The sequence below is a fragment of the Larus michahellis genome, chromosome 8, assembly GCF_964199755.1.
Source record: "Larus michahellis chromosome 8, bLarMic1.1, whole genome shotgun sequence".
Taxonomy (NCBI): domain Eukaryota; kingdom Metazoa; phylum Chordata; class Aves; order Charadriiformes; family Laridae; genus Larus; species Larus michahellis.
In genome coordinates, this window is record NC_133903.1 from 56,776,343 (window position 1) to 56,801,100 (window position 24,758).

General features: G+C 45.9%; 1 protein-coding gene across 1 annotated transcript in view; it reads right to left on the bottom strand.

The window, feature by feature from the left end:
• NEGR1 (neuronal growth regulator 1) overlaps positions 1–24,758 on the bottom strand; it is a 285,381-nt gene that overhangs the window by 35,141 nt on the left and 225,482 nt on the right. The window contains exon 6 of the mRNA XM_074598876.1: positions 21,492–21,643. Coding sequence (XP_074454977.1) covers positions 21,492–21,643 — 152 coding nt within the window. The remainder of the gene's footprint in view (positions 1–21,491; positions 21,644–24,758) is intronic.

Genomic DNA, 24,758 nt, shown 5'->3' on the forward strand with positions numbered 1-24,758 from the left:
TCGAGTCCATCACAGAGCAGCGACTCACGCTCGCAGCTCCGCGCAAGTACAGCGAAACAGAATTGCTACGGCATCTCGCAAGGAGGGGATGATCGGTATTTCCCAGAATACACTTTCTCCTGTGGAATTCACTACATCGGTAACACGAACAATGTCAACATCAAACGCCAGTCTGTGAAAAGAGCGCAGAATCGCGACAGGTCTCAAACTGGTGCGTGATGCTTCCAGCTACAAAACACTGCCGTCTCGCACAGAGGGCTCTGCCGATGAAGGAAAGACGAGAAGAACTAGCAAAAATCGCAGCCTGCACTTGCCAATACCGCAAGTTTTCCCACACTGCAACTTAAAGATAAAATTTATCTAAAAAGAAATTTGGTAAAACCCGAAATTACTCACAGCAATGTAGATGTAGGAACTGAAACCTCTTTGGTGTTGCAAGTTAATTTAGCATTTGCACAGCACGAACCCAGCCACGGTCCAGGCTGGGGGTCTCTAACGCAGCCCACACACGGGTGGGGCTTCTAGTCAGGATTTATTAAATCCAAGAAGGAAAAGGCAATGGGGAAGATACAAAAAAACCTGTGAAGCTTGGAGAAATCCGGAACAGAGCAGGACCACGCCAGATGCTCGCCTTCGTTCTGCTCTCTCTTTTCGCCTTGCCTTGTCCTGGCACAAACACAAAGGAGCGAAGAGTGATCGCTATTTATTCCCATTCCCCTTCCTCCTCCGCGCCCCCACGTCAGCTTTCTCTGTGTTGTCTACAAAAAATACACAGAACTTTTGACAACTTTCCCATTTCTGGTACCTTGCCAAACCCCTCGGTCTTCATCTGCTGGCTCTGTCCCTGCATTTTATACAGCAAATTTACTAATTTTTTCTAATAATAAATTTGAAATGACAAGACGTGACAAGCAACTGGACTCAGCACTTGGCGTTCTGTTGAGATGGTTTTGCCCTTGAAAAAATGATCTCCTTCAAGGTAACAGAAAGCAACGTGTCTCTGTGGATATCACTTCTCAGGCACAGTTCTGCTTTAAATATTGTAATTAATTTCATATTAACAATATTTAAGATGTGTATATATTACAGCCAGGGGTTTAACAGTTCGGTTCCCACCTACCAGCGTCCCTGCCTGGGCGCGTGATGCCGCCTCCTCCCTCCACTCCTCGCCTGCGGACCTGGGAGCACATTTCAGCCAACGCTGGAGCTCACGGTGGGTGTTAATGCCACCGTAAAGACCATTTCGATCCATCAGGGAAGGATAATTCATCAGCAACATCAAAATGACGATGCCATTTTCCAGTGCTGTGGAGCTCCCTCCCAGTAGGAGCTCAGCGCCAGCCCGTCACTCGGACCATTACAGAAGAAGTCTTGAGTTAAAGCTAAGAACCCATTTTTTTATAACAACGAAAGCTCGTTCTACCACTCTGTGGCTGGTCCAAAATGAAATTGTTTTGGTTGGCGCAACTGATACTGTTAGGAGGATGCTGGTTTTCAAAAATGAAAAATATTTTTTATTATGTGTAAAGCCTTCTGCCACACTCAAATTCTGCTTTTCATAATAAAAAGCAATGCTATACAAGTCTGAGATATAATTTAATTCTTTGTATTCTTCACTATTATGGTGACACGAAGTCTAACTTTTTTTACAATAACTATGTTGAACAGAAACTATGAAATGTTTTAATTGTTTTCTGTAGCCCTCAACATCGTAACGTCGGTTTCTGCCCTTTTTCAGGTATTTTGATCCCAGGTGTGAAATGGCTACTGGAACAAACCCAGCTTGCTTTGCCTAAAAACTTATGTTTCTTGAAGTCTTGGTTTAGGATATGACACAGCCAAGAGCACAGAAATCCATTCTGCTCAGTAGGATTTTCTTCGGAAGACAGACGTCAGATCCACAATCAAGAGCCACCATTTGACAAAACCGTAGCACTGGCGTATATTCTAGGATTTTTTCCTAACATTATTCTATTTATTCTAGTATTTTGCAGTCTAGATATTAATCATCAACACTCTAACCAGCCTCCCTATTTATATACGGCTTAAAATCCCATGAGTTTTCTTAAGACAAAGACGAAGGATTTGAAAAGGTACGATCAGCTATTCATACCTGCTAAAGCGTGGCACTTACAGACACTAAGAGGAAGCACAACTTCATGACGCATTTTCTTGTAGGATGGGGGTAGGTGCTTACTCAAGATCAGCAACATCCTATCTATCTAACGAGAGTGCGATTTCTAGATCTGAGAAAGCGTCAAACCATGATGCTACGGAAGTGGGACACTTACAGATCCCCAGGCGAGCGTTTTGCGGCAGGAGAATACAAACATCTTGTTTCATTTCAGTCCGCATCAGTGAAATTTGGCTGTAATAACACTTAGACTTCCCGTGTATTGGAGGAATCAATAACCGGTCCAAAATACAACTGATAATTAAATACAAACACATTACTTAATTAAAAAAAACAGCCCTCATAACTATTATGACCTTTGATAATTAACGAGATTTATTTCATCTAATCTGCCCCGGGTTTTATCAGCGATGTTAAAGATTAATGATTTATTTTGAAATGAAGGTCCTTAAGCCTAGGTAAGCCAGAGACTGTTTGAGTAAATGGAAAAACATATTTAATAATAAATCTTTTGGCTGCAAAGTGTAAGTGGATTGGGAAGAGACATGACCTTAATTAATTCTGTGTCTTTTACTCACCATTAATATTTTGCAGTTGCAGTTTGAGCTCTTCTACGGGTTTGAGTTATTACATCTTAATTGCCTAGTAATGGTTTGTTTTATTTAAATGGTTTGTTCTTTTATTACAGGATGATAAGCATTTAATAGCTCAATGTCTATGAGACAATAAAAAAAATAAAATCATTATTAACCTTGAGTTTAAGACCTGAAATTGCCAGGTAGTTTACTGACTCCATCCTCCAGCAATCCCCACTGCTCTACACCTACAGTAGTTTTGTTTTGCCTGATAGCAGGAGTTTTTCAATAAATATTCAAATATTTTGAAGCCTGTAGAAAATCACATTAATGTCACCTTTTAGTGCTCTCTTGTAAAAGAAATCCCATGGAAGTTAAGTTATAAGAGCACTCACTGAAATCCATCTCTGTGGAGCGCCCGGCCTGAGCACCACACGTGAGCTGGCACACAAAAAGTAATGGGATGAATTTAAAGTTTTACTTAAAACTTTAATGGAATTTGATTTTCTTATGAAAAATCAAATAAAGATACTAAAATAACCCATTGTTTTACCTCTGGAGTCCACAAAAGGTTTTCTTAATTTATTTAATTTTTAGTAAGTTCCCGAATGAATCATTATGTTTTATGTAGGATAAACTATGCCATAGCGTGGAAAAAAAAAAGTCTTAAATTTAATTTGATTGGGGTGTGTGCGTGCGAACAACTAACAAGCAAAAACTATATTTCCATTAAAAAAGTTCAAAACATTTAAAATAAAGGTCACTTGATATTCTTGCATGTAAGAGCATACAGTTTCTGTCCCCACTACCACACCAGTTCCACACCTGTAACAGGCTGGTATACACTCGGGGCTTCACTTTTCACCAGAATGCCTGTACTTTGAGGAAATGAGTAAATTGGGGAAATTTAGCCTGAGCAAAGGGATTTGGCTAAAGCACCCATTCGTACTGCAGTCTGCTTTTTGAGTGTCACAAAAATATACCCACTAGTTTTTGCTCCCATCACTGGTACATCTTAGCACTAGTATTTACAAGCACAAAACTATTCAACAATGGAAAAGGAAAGCGCAACGAATTTCAAGGAACAAAAATAAAATCTGAAGAAACGAATAATGACACTTTCCAGATTTGAAAAATAAATTGGAACAAGGAAATCTTTACGGATTTCGGCATGGACCTCAGCACTCGCCGCCTGCATCAGTCCCACGCAAGGTGTGGCTGCAGGAACTCCTGCACAGCAAGTCTCAGAGAAGAATGTAAAACAAACGTACGTCTGGAGAGAAGCCAAGAAAAGGCAAAGAACTCCAAAACCAGGTAGAAATAGCGCAAGAGAAGCGACGCTCGGGATTTCAAGAGACGCTTTCAGAAGGGAAGGGACCCAGCAGCCAGCGAGGAGCTCTGCTCTTACCCTGAAACACCGCGGCCATCGAACCGGTCCGGCCTCCCCAGCGTTAGGGACACACGACTTATTCCAACTAAAGCCGCGTAAAGATGTTTTTTTCCAAAGAAACCGAGGCCCCTTTCAGATGCAGAAAAATGATTTTCCAAGCACCCAGTTCCTAGCCTAGGGACGCCCATTGCAGTTTGTGAACTATAACTATAACTTCGGCAGCCGAAGAAAACCTCCACCAGCACCTTTGCATTCTAAGAGGGTACATCAACAGGGCTCGTTCGACGTCAGACGGAAAAGCGTTTCTCTCAGTGCTGCGTATCCCATTACAAGACACTGCTGGGTATCATCAAAAATAAAAGATAATAAAAGGCACAACCAATGTGCAATCTCTGTTGAAGATCTGTGTTTATGAAAACTTCCACATGGTTTACAATGTTTTTTTGCCCTGTAACGTTTATCAGAAAAGCACTACTGAGGACACGATTTGTGAAATTCCCTTCCCCTGCACGCTCGAAGCATCTCAATGTCTCAATGAGCGGCTGCAGCCAGGCCCCGGGCAGACGGTCTGCCAAACAGGGGAGAGAAGGTGCTTTAATCACAGTCAATTAAGGGGAATTTTTTGAAAGCCTCCTGTTGCAATCTAACCTGTCCCTGTGCTGTGCCGCCCGACCACCCCTTTCAGCGTGTGGGCTGTGGTTTGCCCATCAATCCCCAAACGTAAGCGTCTGCCACGGGCAGAGCAGAGCGCACGATCCATCAGCGCGTAGCAACCAGCCGTGGATGTTCTCGTAAAAGAAAAAGCCTTGAAATAAATGGTATGGTTTTAATTAAAACAAAGGGAGGAAAAGGAATGGCCCCATTCACGGAAGAGAAAAAAGACCATGTTAGGACTTCCCTGAAAGTGGTCTCTAAACGTTTAATAACCCTTCCCAGCCTGTCGCTCTCCAAAACCCAAGTTTCTAGAACAACGCGGCATAACCGAAGTGCAGAACGGGCAATGAAACAGAGCAGAGGCACCCGCGTCGTCAGGGGTGCTGCGCTGCCCCCGACCTTCTGGTGATGTCAAAGGTCTAATGAGGCCGCCAATGAGTCCGTCCCTTTCCTGGTGCCGTGTCACCTGTGGGCTGGCTGCGCCTTAGGCAACAGCACCGGGGCGAAGCAAATAGAGAAACCTACTGAATTTCTATTTCCTATCAACATTTTAATTATGTCTACGGCACAAAAATTACATGAAATACAATGTTTTTGTTTAGCTGTTCAAGCTACGGTATTATAAAGGATAAACAATATTTGCTCATTAGTCCCTATTTCCTATTTCAGATTTTTCCAGAGAAAACTGCTGCTTAAATGATTTTTACAGCTGTTGAGACCATAAGAAAATAAAGAAAAAGTGACAAAGTAGTCTGCATCCTTTTAGCTTGGTCTTTCGTTCATATGTATAAATAGGAAGCTCATGAATAATGTAGATCCAGGAATCTGTTAGCATTTTTGCTGTTCAGAACCATATGATTAGCATTGCTCTGACTCCCAATAACTATATTCTTGTTCTCAGAGGTCATTCTTTAAATCTGCACAACTGTCGCTACATTTCTGGAAGTAAATAAGGAAAAATGTACATTAGAGATGCAACATGACGCGTGCCACGGCACTACCTCCTTCCTGTGCGTACAGCGGCATGCCTGCAGCCGCTGATACTTCTCAAACAAATGCTTTTGCCCATGGTAACAGGCGGGTTTGTTGATTCTCTCCCACTTCTGGACGTGCGCAGCTCCCATGAGAATAGCCTGGGTGCAGGGGGATCTTCTGGGAGATGCCTCCTCTCCCACCCAACCCAGCTGAAGGCTCTGCCAGCAACTTGCTCCGGCTCACGGCTGGAGTCCATCCCCAAGCCGTGCTCCGGCTTCCCTCGGGAAGACCAAGGGACACGTAAAAATGCTGCTGCTTGCTGGCTGACTGCACTTTACCCGGCCGATGAAAAGAGGTAGACTTGTTTTTTCTGGCACGCCGTGGAAGTGTATGCAATCCTAGGAGAGACAGCTGACCTCGAGACTGAAGACCTTTGATCAATGTGCCTGGCAGCATCTGCTCGGACACAGGCAAGTTTGACCTGGGTTGTAGGAAAGATCGGTGGGCTAGAAACACTGCAAAACTCTTGCACTTTGTAAACAGTAAGAGTAATTCTACTTTTTCCCCTTTTTTCCCATGGGAAATCGTGCCACACTAAATTATACTTCTCTGTTAAAGCTGTTTTTTTATAAAGCTCTGCCCATGCAGAAATGCCGGCCACAGCGTTCTGGTGCCGTCAGAGGTATCACTCAGCCACACACCTACTGGAATTGCACCGTGCGTTTGTGCTTTGGCTAACACGAATGGTTCACTTCCCTGGGGCAGAGCACGATTTCTGAATAAATATTAAGCTGGGGTGAGACAGGGAGCCCACCTGGAAGGATGCGAGTTTTGGTACGGAAGAGCCATGTTTCTGCCCGTTCTCCTCCCACTGACTCCAAGCAGGGACTTGGGGCCGGGACCCCACGTCCCACGGGGCTGCCTTGGGCTACGGAAAGTTCCGACAGCAGCAGGCAGCCGAGAAACTCATTGTCCCGATTATCAGAAAACAGGGGAATCTGCCTGAGTTACAATGGAGCGGCAACTCGGACATGGGGAGCTGACTGGGAAGAGTTTGTACTAACTTCAGGTACCCAAAGAAGTTGCTAACGTTTGTAGTCGATGTATAGGGCAAGAGATCGTACCTGTACGGTCAGGGTCCACCACACCCTGGGTGAGCCCTTGGAGACGCTGCCCCTGACCAGGGGGAACTGGTTCCTGGCCACACCACCTCCCGGTTAACCTCCTCTGGGGTCTCCCAGGTGAAAGTCTAATCCTGCTGCTTGCAGCTCTGGGAATCCAGGCAGAGCCAACTCTTTCCACAGTAAAAGTCTCATTTTTGATGACATTCTTGCCTGATCTACACATTTCTACTGTGTTTAGAGGAAGCACTCCCATCTCTGCAGTCCTCGGATGTATACAACACACGCCTAGAACTAGATGCTGTTCAACTGCTCTGATATTTGCTTTCACTGGCGCGGCAATTTGTGAATAAGTTATTTAATAATTACTGCGTAATTATAGTTCTGCTGATCCCTGATGAACTGAAATCCACAGACAATGCCTATCAAATGAATCATTACAAATCTCTATAAATTACATGGTGAAATGTGCCAATGTCATGATGAAATTCATAAAACGTCTACAATTTCTGCAAAGGAGACTTAATTAAGCTAGAGTTAAGGATGCATATCTCTATCCAGAGTTTAAGGAGCAAATTATAAGATTTGACTTCGAACTTTCCAGGAGAAATAAAGAGCCACATAATGCTACAAGTCAGAGAAAAAAAGAGAGGAATACAACAGTGGATTAACGTGGATTATTCCAGTTACAAATGAGACATGGAGACGTACGACTGTTTTTCTTTTGGTACAGATGTATGTTAGAAAATAGGTAGAACAGGAGACAAAATGCCTGGCTAATCTATGGAACAAGTCATCGTGCAAACCCTCGGAGGAAGGAAACGCATTTATTGCCTGGGGAGCTATGAAAAGCTGAGGTCAAGGAACAGCAGCCTGCTGCGAACAGCCTACACGAGAACAGAGGCTCCAAGCACACACATCGGTGGGTTAAAATAAACAACAAAATGTGCTTCTCAAAGGATTCACTTATCATCTCCCGCGAGGGAGTTAGACATGTCAGACTGTGATAGCCGTTGTCAGACCCAATAACTGTTTCCTGGCCAAGGCAGTGAAATTTAAAATATTAGGTTACCTATCATTTACCTATTGGGACCCTGCCTCAGAAGATGGGACCCCAAGTGAGGAGGGCTCCCGCCGGGGTCGGGGCCAGGCTGCCTCGGCGGCTGCTAATGCTCAATCAGCAGAAACTCGTTAAGGCAAGTGTCGCGCCACAGCTTAGACTCTTGCTGCACAGATGAACTCCTATTAGCATAGTATCAACATAATATTAACATGCAAGAACTGAACATATTATTTCTGGAAATAGAAATACCCTCTCCGTTCTTCCAGATACCAAATCCGACTAAACCTGGGTGAGACGACCCTGGGCTGGACCCCACTGCGCTCCCAGCCCCTCCTCAGCACCGGCCCTCGCTGCACCGTCCCGTCCCTGCTTTAATAACACACACGACACACTGGCTACTTCTAACGTATTGAGCACGAAATAAACCTTCATCTGCAACAAGACAAACAGGATTTCTTTTCTTCAATGCAGAGCAATAACAACCCCCTTAAAGAAACCGAGAAGCACGAGGAGGTAGGAAGAGGGCGTTAGGTAGGGTTAGACCCAGGACAAGTGTTTTCGTTAACGCCAACCTCCTACCCCACTCATTAAACAGGATAAATTCCTGCACTAAATTCCCCTGGGAAATGGGTTTTTGTTTAGCTTCGCAGCAAGGTGGAACAGCAGAAAGGGAACTGTACGCGAGAGCTGCGTCTTCTTTTTTGACTTTTTTTTGTGTGGAGCAGACCTGAGGCTTTCGGTTCATTTCCTTAGCACTGAGGGCAAATCCCACTGATGAACTCACCAAGCTTCATGGTGGAAATCATTTTGGTTGCTTACCCCACCTCTCTCTGTCGAAGACTGCTGCAGAACCCAGCTGCTCTAAGGGTTAGAAATCCTCCTCTCTCAGCCGGGATTTATGCATGACAAGTCCGTATCCATTCATTTTTGGACCGGCTTCATCCTTTAGCCTACGCAGTTATTTTCCCAAGCGGCGCTTTGTTGTGCTGATTTACGCGTCGAAAGCGCCCGCCGCCAGCCCTCGCTTTGCTCCACCGCTGTTGCCCAAATGTTTATTCAAGGCCAATGTCCCTCCCCTCCCTCATCGCCTGCAGCACCGCACCCAGGCACCGGCCCCGAAACCCTGGGCAAACTGAGCAAAAATTACGAGTCGTTAGCAGCTCTGTAATGAGCTCCGAGCAGCTCCTTCCTGCTCTGCCACAGCCCCAGCTGGCGTCGGACCAAGGGCACGAGGTCAGACGTGGCGCCTTCCCCCTCGCTCCCCTCCATCCAGAACAACAGGGTCAGTAAAGTATTTGTATGCCCAAGAAATGTCCCAGGCAAAAAAATTTCCTACAAACTGCGGAGCGACAGTTTCAGTCCCTGGCCTGTGAATTTTATTGAAAGTAATGCAAGTTTTTAGGGTATTTTTGATGACAGCTATTGCCAAAGACCACAAAGAGCTGAACCCCCTTTCTCACTCACGCGCCCTGGGCAGGACGACGTGCTCAGGTTGCACACCGAGCTGCGGAACAGTATTTGCAGAGCCCGGGAGCAGATGAAGCGGCTGCTGGTTCAGAGTAAACGCTGAAAGGTCAAGAATAAGCCTTCCATTTGCAAACAAAACGGGACTGGCTGCAGCGTTCCTTCAGTAGGAGAACCACGTGTCGGACAGGTGACGTGCTGGAATTCAGGCAGGATGATGGCAAGCAGCGCAGGGAAACGTGAATCCCTTTTTCACCTTGCCATCCAGATGTAGAAATCTGCATTCAGGGAAAGCACTTTTGCTATTTTGCAAAAAGTGCTATTTTGCTTCAAAATGTCAAGCACTTAGTCATTAATTAAAAGTACTATTTTAAACCAGACATACTTTACACAATAAACTGCTCTGATAACAGCAGGACTCTATTTTTTAAGTTCAAGTCTAGGTTAAGAAGAAAGGTGAAGATGAAGAAATGCACCTTGCTGAAGAAGACGAAGAACTGCACAGAACCACCTTTCGCCGTAAAATCGTAGCTTTAAAATCATTAAAGTCTATTGATTTAGACAAGACATTGTTGGATCCTTACTCCAAAGTTCTCCAGCCTGACGTTTTCTCATAGACTCGCGGCGCTGTGGGAAGCTCAGCAACAGCATTAGCAAAAGAAAGGGGCTGCGACCAGATGTACATTTTATGGGCTAAATAAATAAAAGCTGTATGTGACGGCTCGACTGTGGTGTGCCTTAGTTTACGGTGCAGTTACTTCATGAGATTTGTTGCTTTCTCCCTCACATCCCCAATAATTTGAAATGAAATATTTTCTTCTCTCTCTCAGAGTAGCATTTTAACCGAGTAAATGATCAGAATTTAAATGATCAAGTTCTCAGTTTTGTGTTTTATCTTTGAATAAAGCTTGTGAAACCTAAATATTGCATAGTCTAAAAATCTGAATATCTTTTTACAGGCCAATTTATAAGAGAAGGTCTATAACAGTAACGGCACCTCACTGCACAGTGAAAGTCAGATGCTTCAGTTGATGCTTCAGAGCAGAACATTTTGAATTCATGGAATTAGCTTTGTTACTTGTGATAATATGGTTGGAAAAAAAATACATTTCTGAAAAATTCATCATGGATCTTTTTTCCAAAGTATTTCTGCTATTGCAAGCAATATCTGAGCATCTGATGTCAATGTTTTTGGCCTGAGGTTTGGAAAAGCCCTCAGAAGAGTAAGTTTTTATACTCAATTTATTACCTAAAATCCAGTCAAAATCTCAGCATATAAACCTGTAGGTGGAATTAAGGGTATCATTAACTGAGTTCTCTATTTTAGATGCTTATTGAAAAACCTCAGCATTTTGTTACTTATGTGATTCAATATGGAGGTTCGTTAGTGTTTATAGTGTAGGCTCACTGAAAAAGCTCTCACTTTTAAATCTCGCAATCTATTTTTAGGCTTCTTACAGTAAAAAAAAAGGATTTTTTTTTTCCTTTCTAATTTTCTTCAGTTCACACACTGTTCAGACACGTAGGAACCTGTAGCAGCTTTCAGGAATATGTAAATAGAAGTTGTGGCGATCATGTCTGTCTGGAATTTTTTTTAGCAATCTCTAATTTAGAGGACACTTGAGATGATAGAAGCGCACACGTTTTTCAGATCATAGAATCATTCATTTGGATTGGAAAAGACCTTTAAGATCATTAAGTCCAACCGTTAACCCAACACTGCCAAGTCCACCACTACCCCATGTCCCTCAGCACCATGTCTATATGTCTTTTCAATCCCTCCAGGGATGGCGACTCCACCACTGCCCTGGGCAGCCTGGGCCAAGGCTTGACAACCGTTTTGGGGAAGAAATTTCCCCCAATATCCATCCTAAACCTCCCCTGGTGCAACTTGAGGCCATTTCCCCTGTCCCATGGCCTGTTCCTTGGGAGAAGAGCCCGACCCCCCTGGCTGCCCCCTCCTTTCAGGGAGCTGTAGAGAGCGAGAAGGTCTCCCCTCAGCCTCCTCTTCTCCAGGCTGAACACCCCCAGCTCCCTCAGCCGCTCCTCACAAGGCTTGTGCTCCAGACCCCTCACCAGCTCCGTCGCCCTTCTCTGGACACGCTCCAGCCCCTCAATGTCTTTCCTGGAGCGAGGGGCCCCCCAAAACTGGACACAGCCCTCGAGGTGGGGCCTCGCCAGTGCCCAGTACAGGGGGACGGTCACTGCCCCAGTCCTGCTGGCCACACTAGTGCTGGTACAGGCCAGGACGCTGCTGGCCTCCCTGGCCACCTGGGCACACTGCTGGCTCACAGTCAGCCTCTGTCAACCAACACCCCCAGGTCCTTTTCCACCGGGCAGCTCTCCAGATGCTCTGCCCCAGCCTGGAGCGCTGCGTGGGGTTGGTGTGCCCCATGTGCAGGACCTGGCACTTGGCCTTGTTGGACCTCCCACCATTGGCCTCGGCCCATCAATCCAGCCTGTCCAGATGCCTCTGCAGAGCCTTCCTACCCTCCAGCAGATCAACACTCCCACCCAACTTGGTGTCACCTGCAAATTCACTGAGGGTGCGCTCGATCCCCTCGTCCAGATCATTGATAAAGATGTTAAACAGAACCGGCCCCAATACTGAGCCGTGGGGAACACCGCTCGTGACCAGCCATTGACTGGACTTAACTCCATTCACCACCAGACTTCGGGCCTCGCCATCCAGCGTATGCCCATCCAGGCCATGAACAGCCAGTTTCTCCAGGAGAATGCTGTGGGAAAGGGTGTCAAAGGCTATACTGAAGTCTAGGTAGACAACACCCACAGCCTTTCCCTCATCCGCTAAGCAGGTCACCTTCCCACAGGAGGAGATCATGTTTGCCAAGCAGGACCTGCCTTTCACAAACCCATGCTGACATGGTTGGATTTCAAGCAACTACTTTTGTTAAATAACCTATAATTTATTTGGTAAATTATCTCGGTCATGGCATTTTCCAACCTGTCAGAGTATTCGCTTAAATACTGAAGCCTTGGGTTTAAAATCTTTTCAATGATTTTCATGAAAATTCTTGATATTCTTGATCAATGGCTAATTCCTTTTTAAAGCCCCATGAGCTTTGGTCTCAACAACTTGTTATGAAAATAAGTTCTGCACTTAATAATATTTTAATGAAGAAGTGCTTTGCATTAAGTTTAAAATTTGCCACTGATTAGTGTAAGTGAAAGCCCTCTTGGGCTTATTTTATGAGAAAACTTCCTAATACACCTTCTCTAGACTAGCCAATATTTCAATAAGCCTCTTTTCCTTTAGAAGACAGACAGTAATCATCTTTAATCTCTCAACATGGGAATTTTTTCATCCTTTGTTTCTTATCACCCCTTTATGAACCTCCCCCTCCACGCTGCAAAATTTTTCAGGCCAAGGCTGAAGTCTGTGTTCCAATTGGGTTGTAAAATATATTTATATTATTACATTATAGAAATTCTAGTTTTCACCCCATTTGTTACGCATAGTATTCTTTGGATTTTCATTTTTTCTAAAAAGTTAACTGATTTCAAGCTCTTCTACCCCTTGGAAAAGAAATACAAGTTGAAGAAGAGCTCTGACCATCGGTGCTCCTTGCCCTCATCGGGGCACGAGCAGCCGCTGCCTTCAGCAGCACGCTGTGAATAAGTTCCACGGATGACCTTGAATGTTTTAATCATCATCATTAACTGCTACCTAAGATGAACATTTAGACATGCTTCCAGACGTGCTTCAACCTCTCTGATTTATCCAGTTCAGTAAGAATATGTGTCTAAAGATCGTTAGCTATGGTTATAATTGCACAATTTGAGAATATAAACACAAATGTAACAAAACATAACACAGAGACAACTTCAGTAAGGATCCATAGCAAAAATCACTGGGTTTTTTACCCCCCTCACACACAGATACGCTCTCAAGCCTTTAAAGTTTCTTCTACTGTTATTGGCCTTGCTCAGACGGGTTATTTCTACCTCGTCCCATCTCAGTCACTTATTGTTGTATAATTCAGAATAAAGCTCAAGCTGCAAAATGGATTTAGAGAAAATTTCTCCTTAACTCTCAGTAATTTTTGCCTGGAGCAGCAGTTGACATCCATATGGAAGGATCTCAAATCCAGCATCTAACAGAATTATTACGACTTACATAAATGGAGGATTTGGCCATTTATCTTATTCTGTATGAATATATGAATTTAAGGTGCTGAGTTTTTAACTCTGCTGGGCTCTTCGTCTCAGCAATATCTTATGAAATTAGTCCCCCAGGTGTACTTGTGATGTGAAGAAAACTCTCTGTTTTAGTTGTGCGTTGTTCAGCTGTATTGTACGTCTCCATTTCACCCTGTGCGAGAACAGGGAGAGAAGAAAGGTTTTTACCTTGCCTATTGTCGTGGTTTTGGCCATATTGGCCAGTGGCCGGCGACAGATGCTCCCCCCCAGCCTCTCAAGCACGGAGAGGAGGAGGAGAGATAAAGAGAAATTTGCGAGTTTAGAAGAAACTAAACTACTTTAATGAAATATTAATAATAAGATGAAAAAGAAAATAATGAAATAGATACGGTATCTACAAAACCGTATCGAGCTCCCAGGCTGACGTCACCGGAGGCACTGGGGAAGTCCCAGGCTGGGCTCAGCGACGGGTGGGAACCGGGTTCCAGAGCTGGAGTCAGGAACACACGGATCGGGATCAAAGGCAGACGAACAGACAGGGTCCTCCTCGGACGTCAGCCATTGCAGGAAGAGGGCTGAGCCTTTGATCCATCAGCTTTTATACTGAGCGTGGGGCAGATGGGATGGAATACCCCATTGGCCAGTTTGGGGTCACCTGTCCCGTCCACTCCTCCCCGCAGGTGGGACCCCTCTGCGCCCCTCCGCCTCCCACCCTCCAACGGGGCAGATAACGAAATGAGCTGACCTTGGTTGTCACAGCAGTAAGTGTAAGCAGGAGCCTCTCTGTGTACCATTCCTTGGCACTAACTGTCTTATCACTCTGAACGAACCGTTTTCGACACAACATGCTGTTAATTTCAGAGTTAGAAGAGGCCTAGCTAAGAAATAAAACTGCTGAACGGAAAGTTGGTTCTGTTTTACCTCACACCAGGACACCTATGAATCCCACTGGGGATGGCTGGAAGTTTTCAGAGACTTGTTTTCCATTGGGAACATGATCACTCAAAATGCCCTGGATGAATACACCTCGATCTTTGAGAAAGGTCCCTGAGGAAACAGCTCCCAAATTTATAACCCTGCTTCTGTAATTCCCCGAACTTCAACATGCTCCTCAGGAGCTGGGTGTCCGTCCCAGTCTCCATCCCCAGGACAGGTCCTTTCCGTGATGGATCACCTCTCCTGTACCAGTTGGTCTTATTAGGCCAACTTGCACATGGAAAGCAAAACAGAGGATTTGGACCAGAAGACCCACCAGTGAAGACAGAGCGCACACAGAAGGAAAAAAAAGGCAAAATCATCTTCAGTCTGTAACAGAAGAGGAAACACCACAGATGTTACAAACTTCCACATGGGACAACGCATCATGCAAAGATTTGGTTTGGCTTTATAAAGGGTACTCCATGAAGCACTACAGGTGTGGACCTGGATGTCCCTTGCAGCAGGTCAGAAGACGTAAGAAAACATTACGGCTTGGACATGTGACAACCCCTTTACAAGTGATTTGGAAGTTCCCAGAATGGATGTCAAATCTGCTCGCTCTCCGTCACCCCTCCCGAGATGCGGAGGAAGAGACCTGCCCTGCACGCTCAGCAGGGGCTGGGTGAGCAGATCCCGTCAGTGACTGCACCCTCGGGGGCGGGACTGGACGCCTCCAAAGAAAAATTCAGTCCATGGCACCAGTTCTCTGCCCAGCGATGTCTACAGAGGACTTTGGGCTTGATCCAAACCTTATTAAATCAGTAAGTGTCTTTTGAGTGACTGCAGCAGTCTTTGCATAGGCTCCTAATGAGTACAGGAATTTTCATTTAAATTTTTATATGTATATAGATATATCTATAGAACTTTTTTGTTTGGTTTTTTTTTTTCTTTTTCCTTGGTACAGACCAGCCAACCCAGCTGAGACATAATGCAGAACTATGCAAATTTAAGTTTGATTTGCTTTGCAGGCTGGTATTTGAGAGATAAAATAGTAAAATATTTTTTAGGTAATTGGACAATGGCAGAAACTGTGGACACAAAGGGAATTTCCCTGGAGAGTAAATTTCTTTCTAGAAATGTCAAATTTGGTAGGGTAGGCAAAGCTATCGAGCTAAACCTTAGCAGAAACCTGTCACATATCCAAATACACTAAAATACAATTCCCCAGTCAATCAAATGAAACTGCTGAGTTTAATGATGACACCAAACTAGATGAACAGAAGACGACCCAAGCAGTCTTCGAGGATAACTAAAAGCTATGCAAATTACCGATAATAAGGGCCACCTGCAGCAGCGCCAGCCTTGCAGGGCCCACATGCAGCCTGGGTAATACGGGAATACTCCCGCGGGAGCTCCGGAGGGCAGGGCCAGGGAGAGGGGAGCACGGCCAGCGATGCAGCCCAAACCTTGTCTGCATCAGGAGAAGTTTAAAAAGATTAAAAAAAAAAAAAAAAAAAGAGAAAGCTTGCTACAGCAGGCATAAGCGCATACAGGAACATTTAAGGTTCAAGAAGAGTCACGTCAGGAGCATGGCCGCAGCCCAGGCACCAGCCAACCTTAAACCGCCGTTGCAAAATGGCAACGGAGGGTACCTGGCCACTCCGCCCCCACTATTGTTGACAACGCTAGTGCAAACGCATGTGCTTATCAGTGCATGCTTATCAGTTACTAATTTTGGATCATTCCCTTGCTCATTTCGGGACAGGCTTTTACGGCCTTGGAGCCAATTATTTTGCCACGGCACTGCTCTTGCCTCCCTCTGCCAAGATCTCATTTCTTCTTACTCCTGATCTCATTTCTTCTTACTCCTGAGAAACCCTGCTCTCTCTCCTTCCCATGGGTGACTCTGGCGGGTGGGAACAGGCGTCAGCTGCAGGAAGAAAAGGTCTGGTTCAAACAAGAAGGACGAGCTGCCGATGTGGGAAAGCCTGCGGTGGGTCACTATGGATGGAGGGAGCAGGTCCAACAGCTTCCAGGAACAATGACTGGCATCGTGAGCCTGCCCTCCCTCAGATGACTGAGGTGGTCTCTCACATCCGCTTAAGCCCTGGTTTTCCTTTGATTTTGATGACTTGGCACAGCAGGAAGTGACCATGGAAAACGGTTGCCTGTCCCCTTATTTAGAAGACGTGTCAGGGCAAGGCCGTTGTACCACTCTGCAGACACCCTCCATACCTCTGGGTCTTTGATCTTCCAGTAGACGTAGCCAACGCTACACCAATTACACATAGTGCCACTGAGGAACTGCATATTATTGCATGTTAAATGCAATTTACAATAACTTAATTTTTTAGAAGAATATATTTTTTTTTCATTTCAGACATGAAACCCAACGTATTAAAACTATTAATACAGCAGTTTAATTAGGAATCTTTATGTAGGAACCAGGACACAATGCAATCAACACATATAAATTGAGGGCACGGTCTGGCGCTTCCTGGCATGTAGAAATGTTTGAGACAAGATTATAAGCATGTTGCACTAACCGTAAGTTCACAGTCGGATGCTTATTCAATAAAGTAGTTCCGTTTAGCTACAGCAATTAAATTAGCACAGAAAATACTACCACATCTCTCACACACCTTGCCACGCTCCTTCTCCTTCCAAATGTCACTACAGACCTTTTCTGCAGCTCCTCACCATTGTTTATGGTTTTGAATAATTACTGACAACCGTGACAACATATCTAAGATTTCTGTGTAAACCTGAACATCAGTAACACCTGTGGGTCATAGAGCTACCATTTAAAGGAAGTAATTCCTTTGGCAGCTGTTAGGAACGGACGTGGATGCTCCCTCTGTATTGTAAGTTTTCTTGACCAGACAAGTTACTTATAGCGTTCCTAAGAATACTAGGGAATGTATAGGAGGTGCTCTTTAGAAAATAAAAATAATTCTTTTACTTAAGAATAAACACAAACATATCTCCCAGAGAAGCACTGATTATGTTCCATCTCCTGTGAGATGATGGCTTCCATGAATCCAGACTTTTGTGGGTGACATATCTTCAGGGGACACACGGAGATCGCACGTGTAGCAGTGAATTTAATGCCTCTACAAACAGTCTCTTAAGTAGAGCTGTAGTTTCTATAGACGTATAGATTAAGCCTCCGTGCAGATCAACAGCCACTCAGTTTCCTGCCCTAATTTAACAAGCGCTCAGGCAGAGGAGAGGGGAGCCGAGGAGGACAGGCTGGCAGAGGGTGGGGTTGGCGCTGCACCCCTGACCCAGCCAGGATACCAAGTGATGCACCCTACGGCCCGACCTACAGAGCCCGGATCTCCGGTGCCACGGGGCAGAGCTGAGCCCCGAGCCTGGCCCAGGATCTCCAGCAGCTCATCAAGGGCTTGTGGTGGCAGCATCTCGCCCCACGTCCTGCTGCGGGCAGCAGGGGCTGAGCAACGGCTCCACCTTCATCCTCATCGATGAAAGGCAGGGAAGACCTTCTGCCACGACTCAGCTTTGATAAGAGAAGTGAGAAGTCCACTACCAACTGTGGCTTCTGGCCAGGAGAGCGCAAGGACAGGAGACATCCTGGTAAGGATGTTGCTGCTTTAGCAGCAATCGTGACCATGTCCGTTTCGGCTGCTTGAGAAAAACAGTGGAATAAACCTACCTCGCTGCCAGTGGTTAATGGTAACTCCCTCCCCTCGCGATGGCCTTGCAAATTTGTTTGTAGGAAAATGCCTTTTGTCTTGAATTAAGATTGCACTAATCGAAAAGCAAAATCTGCTTAATTAAAAAAGGGCTATTCCATTCCCTGTTGGCTCATCCCTGGAGATGGAACCTCTCACCCTCCGTACACACAGTAACGCCTCATCTCCTGGGTTTAATGAATCAGCAAATCCACGCTGTATTTACAGGAAAGGACTACATTCTTCTTCTTCTTAAGTACCAGAAATTCTGGGAAAAGCCAGCGTCGGCAGTGCTAAACATCTGATCAATTAGGCCCGTAGATGGCAGGATGGGACTGTCCAACAAACACTCCTCCGGCGGGTGCTCTGGGAGGATCACGTACTTTATACACTTACCCATAAAAAACAACACATTTGGATGATACAGAGGACATAGCCATGAATAATTAGCAAATTGCCATTCATTATTAATTTATTGGAATCACCGCTTCTCTGTATTTTTCCCGCAAGGCTCAGTCTTTCTATTTTACAGCTGCTGAATTTATTATTAATAGCTAGACCTTAGACATGGCCAACGAGTCTTCCGCTAGGGATATGATAAATTTTGATATGTTCGCGGGATCTGGGATGTTCATAACTCCCCAGACGTGAGGTTCTCCTGCAAACTGACCTGGCTATCTGTCCCCGGGACAGAAGTGGCTGTGGGCGACCTTCTGCTGGGCGTCCCCAGCTCGCAGCAGCAGTGGGGTTGTCCTCTGGCCACGGGTGCGCAGCCATACCCCAGACAAGTTCTCCCCTGCCCCATCCACCCCGTGGGCACCATCAGGTACAGCACCATTAATCTACCATCTCCTTTGCTCAGTCCATGTCGCAGCCACACAAAGTCAGCTTTTACCTTGTCCTGACATCCCTTTTCCAACTTTATGACTTTCTATTAGCTCAAGGTTGCCTTTATGGATCGCAGAAAGCCAGAGCCCTCTCAGTCATAAAAGAAATAATCCTTTTTCTGGTGTTCATTAGTTTTATATCTGCATAGGACGCAGACACCAATAACGGAGAATATGCTTAGCTCTGTCCCTGAGAAAGGCTCCCAGCTGTGCACGGCTACAATGTCACTTATATATTATATGGGGATGTACAAAGAAAGAAAATACAGATTTTCTAACTCTGCTGTACACATTTTCCTTAAAAAAAACCCCGACAACCCAACAGCACACAGAAACAGCCAAGTTGCAATCACTTTGCGATATCGGGCGAGATGCCAATACCCAACAGCAGAGGTGCGCAGGCATCCACGCTCAGGATTTGAAGCCCTCCCGCTGTAGCTGCGCGTCGTGGCAGCGTTTTGATACCCCCCCCGTGTCTTTGGGCACCCGTTGTGGTTTCGCAGGGGAGCGCAGCGGGGAGCGTGGCGGGGTCCCCAGCCGCGGCCGTTACCGGCAGCTGCGCTAACGATGCTATTCCAACAGCGCCGCGTCGCAGGCTGTATTCCACCAGCGCAATTAACAGTTTAAAATACACGCTGAAATAAGATGTCAACATCTAATCTTTAACATTTGTCAAGTAACATGACGATCAAATTATACTTAACCCTGTATTTGACCATCTAATGTTGCAACCCCTGACTGCTGACACTTCCCCCACGCGTACCTGGACCAGCGCATATGTTCAGCTATCGTTGCCAACTAAATAAAACGTAAGCAGCGTTTCACAAGAGAAAATTCTCTCTGATGGATTAAGGAGTCCATACATAATAAGTTGCTACCCTGTGATTTTTTTTATTTATTTTTTTAAAGTAGTACTGTTTCTAGATAATATTAATGCAAACTGTGAGCAAGGAAAAAACTCCGCCAAATGATCTTCATTCCCAACTGAAATCTAGATCGCCACCTTTTGGAAACCTCTCCTTGTTTTGACTAGATTAGAAAAAAAATAATCATAGTATAAAATAAGACGTTTCTTCTTGCTCTTTCAGTCAAGCCGCGGAGCTAACGCCACCCCCACGTTTCATTCCGTGAGGTCAGGATCAGACCCAGGTTTCAGCATTTTCTCTCAGACTGTTTTGCTTCACGCATCCCATCCCTTGCATGATGGAGAACATCTATTTTTATGATTTGTAACAATGTACTTGGTACTTGTATGACACTTTCAACCTCTGCATCTCCAAGTGCTTTTCAATGGTGGCTACATGGTACCTCAACAATTTAAAGCTGACAAAATCCTGGCAGCAACTAAAGAGACAGATTCAGCCCTGCTCTGTTGAAAATTAACCCAAACCTTCATTTTACCTTCTCTGAATTGCAAATACACCAAATACTATCTCCTCCTCCTATAATATTCCTCTGCTTTCACTTCTTGCCTTTTCTGTTTAAAACGCGTAACGTTGTTTCCACTTTGTTAAAGATTTCTCAAATATTAAATAAAACGGCAGCAAAGGCTTCATGCTATTTCCTGCTTATTACATCTGTTCTGCAGTAATTTAGAATATCCTGGCAATACATATCATACAGGAAGTATATTCAGAAGGAAGTTTCACGGCTAGAAGGCAATTACCCTGGGATATAAGCAACTGAAAATCTACATTTCCACTCAATAAGGAATATCTTTATGCAGAGATAAGAGTGTGGGATATATTCTAAGTTTTGTCTTTCAGTTTTATCACTATTAAAACAGACTAGCATCGAAGTTCAACTACGAACAACTTTGGGTGCCACTAACAGATGGCGAGATGTTCAACAAACGCGAAATACTACGAATTCACAGATAAAGATATCTTTCAAGCAGGACATCTGAGACCCATTTCTGGTAACCTTCACGCTAAAAATCTCAATGCTTTGCTTTGCCCCTTACAATGGTTATTGTCTTTTCCAAAAGATTTAACTTCAAGTCCTCTGCCACTTCTCTGTGCCAGAGGCCAACGACCGAGAAACCTGGGAGCCGGGCTCCGGCACCCCCCGGTTACTCCGCTCAGCACGCTCCTTGGCTTTACAGCGGTGCCTTGGCGATCCGTTACTGCTGTTCTGAGCAGACAGGTTTTATCATGCTAATTCTGCCTCTGTACCACGACGGCGGGTTGGGTTGAGTTGTTGGATTTTTTTTTAGATTCATAACTCATTGATAACTCCCCAAAAGGTTGCATCGCTTTCAGAACAGAAACCCTTCTGCAGCACAGAATAAATAACCAGGTGCATCATTGCCCAGTACTGAGGAACACAACGGTATTTATAGGCTTTGTGAAGAAACCAGGGGGAAAAAGCAAACTCCTCTTTTTTTTGGCTTTTGAATCCAGGTATGTGGAAACAAACAACCATGAACATTTGCCACATGTCCGCGTTACTTACGGTTGAGAGGCAGGCTGGCATTGGTCGTCCCTAGCTTGTTGGCAGCGACACATGTATAGTTGCCAAAATGCTCTTCTGTCACATTGGTAACAGTAAGAAGTGATCTTGTACTATAATTTTTAATAGTAATTCCTTGTTGACCATTGATCAGTCTAGAAAGCAAAAAGAAAATTTCTGTAACTCATATACCCTAAGCAATAAATTTCCTTTTTTTTTTTCTTTCTTTTTTTTTCTTTCTTTTTTTTTTCCCCCCTCTTTTTTTACAGACGCAACTGGTAGCCCAGTAAGCTCTTTGCAAGCTGCTGATGTAGCCTGTCGAGCAAAATTATCGGCAGATTGGCGAGGCCGTGGGCAACACTGGAGCTGTGGGGCGCTGAGGGGAGCGGTTTCTGCCTGCGTGCTCTACCGGGGAGAGAAAATACAGACGGAGACCCACGGCCCTGCCTGCCTGGAGATGGAAAGCTTAGGTTTTAAATCGGGCAAACCTAACTAAAATTTTAAATACCCTACGTTTGGGGCAGAAAAGTATGATGGTAAATCTTTCAGAGAGCGTTTTTTCGGACTCTGGAGATGGCTTTTGTTCTTACACAGCCCCTGCTGATGGCAGCTAGCCAGAAATGCGACTGTGTAGGATTGTGACCACAGTTTATTTTACTGGCCTCTACAGCTACAAATTAGACTGGCGATTAGGAAAGGCGTGCTCCAGCACACTGCACCCCGAGACAGCAACCTGAACAGAAACGAGGTGCAGGACAGAGCCGAACCAGGGCTCTTTTCACCCATCTCAGTTTCCCTGGCCTTGAGCTTCCCACCCCAGATCTCACAGGAACCGTGCAGGTCTCCTGATGCTGCTTCCAAAGCCACGCCAGAGACAGCGCCGCTGCACCGGGGCAAAGACAGACGACCAATTTAAACGGAGGGAAACCACATCTGGTCGAACAGCGGGACAAGAAGGGTAACCGCGTTATTAAAATACTAGCTACAGTTGATTACTCTTAATTCCTTCCATTTCACATAAAGAGCAGAGTTATGGATTAAGTATACAATTTTTGTTTGATATACTGAAAGATATAATCATATAACCGGGGAATGAATGCTATCTTTTAGCATTCTGTCTAAACACATTTCAAGTCTGTCGTTAATTCCACTTCTGCATATTATGGATCAAATACTTCTCATCGTTACTTGAGCGCCGCTGTTCCCATTTAATCACTACGTGCTGCTGCGCACACAGGGGCTTTCTCTTCCCTGCGCAGCTTGTGCTCTCAGTGGCGTCACTGCCACGGACTTCGGTCTGCTCTGCACAGCCCACCGCTGGGGAGAGGACAGAGCACATCCCATGGATGCCCGTGGTTTTGCAAGAAACGTAAAAGAATGGGATTGAAATGCCTGGTTTGAGCTCATGAAGTTCAACAAGGCCAAGTGCAAAGTCCTGCATGTGGGTCGGGGCGATCCCAAGCGCCAATCCAGGCTGGGTGGAGAATGGACTGAGAGCAGCCCTGGGGAGAAGGACTCGGGGGTGTTGGTGGGTGAGAAGCTCCACACGAGCCAGCAACGTGTGCTGTCAGCCCAGAAACCCCCCGCAGCCTGGGCTGCATCCCCAGCAGTGTGGGCAGCAGGGCGAGGGGGGGATTCTGCCCCTCTGCTCCGCTCTGGGAGACCCCCCTGCAGCGCTGCCTCCAGCCCTGGGGCACCAACAGCAGAAGGACACGGAGCTGTTGGAGCGGGGCCAGAGGAGGCCCCGGAGATGCTGGGAGGGCTGGAGCCCCTCTGCTGGGAGGACAGGCTGAGAGAGCTGGGGGGGTTCAGCCTGGAGAAGAGAAGGCTCCGGGGAGACCTTCCAGCCCCTGCCAGGCCCTAAAGGGGCTCCAGGAAAGCTGGGGAGGGACTCTGGAGCAGGGAGGGGAGCCATGGGACGAGGGGGAAGGGTTTTACACTGCAAGAGGGGAGACTGAGATGAGATGTGAGGCAGAAATTGTTGGCTGTGAGGGGGGTGAGCCCCTGGCCCAGGTTGCCCAGAGAAGCTGTGGCTGCCCCATCCCTGGAGGGGTTCAAGGCCAGGTTGGCCGGGGCTTGGAGCAACCTGGGCTGGTGGGAGGTGTCCCTGCCCAGGGCAGGGGGTGCCACTGGGTGGCGTTTAAGGTCCCTTCCAACTCTAACCATTCTGTGATTCTAGGATGTTCTTGTCCAGAAAACAAGGGGTGTTGGGATTTCTGCCATCTCCAGACTCCTGCCCGTGCAGCAGCAAAGTGGCAGCAGAGCGTGGCGTCACCTTCCCTCCATGTCCCCGCTAGGAAGTGGCTGACACTGGGGGGGCCAGAACTGGAAATGGAGTAAATGGAATCGGAGAGATATGCATATCAATAAGCCACATAATTAACGGACCAAGGAGCCGGCATTAGTTAGCATAAATTCAGCAGTTTTGAGGATTTCCATTTGCAGTTGTAAGAACCAGATGCTTTTACTTTTAAATTAATTACTCGCGTGCGCTGCTCTGCCTGGCTTATTGACTGAGCACAGCGGTTATTACTTGTCTGGGTTTTACCAAGTTACTTCTCGGGCTGGAACAGCATTTTAAGTTGTGTGCAGCCACCCTACGCGTTTCTTCTCCTCACTGCTTTGTAGCCCCGCTGCAAAGGGTGGAGTGATCTCCTTTTCATTCCGGAGATTATGCCTACGCAGCCAAGGAAGATCATGCATCGGTGCCAGCCCCGAGAGGTACCTACCTATGAGGTTTCATATCTGAATACCTTCATGTTGTTATAATACATTAAGCCACTGTAATGAGTTTTGTTATTTCAAATGTAAGCCTTGTTTGCTTTGTCAAGGAAGAGGGAATTAATACTTTTCAATAGGCGACTTCTGGGCTCCGTCCCTGTGGCTGTTTCATGTCTGAGATCTAATTTCTGCGTAACCCTGTCGCATAACACACTCGAACGGTTGTGAGTTTCAGAAACCGGGAGTCGGCACAGTGAAGCCGTTCTCCTCTCCGCAGGGAATCCTGGTACAGTTTGAGGAGCCACGCACTTCTGTCATTTTAAGATGCTTTTACGAAATTTTCCCCTGGATTTCCAGCCCCTTCCCAGCTCCCCCCATGCTGGGCTCGGCGTCTGCGCAGCCACCCGACAGCTCCCGCGCAGACTCCGAGGCACCCCAGTTGCCTTGAAGACGAGCAGGTTTAAGGGGACGTGTTCTGCCTTTGTGTTTAGCTGTAATGGCCATTTGATGGTGAGGTGATCCCCGGAGTCTGGAAGCTGTGGGTTTGGA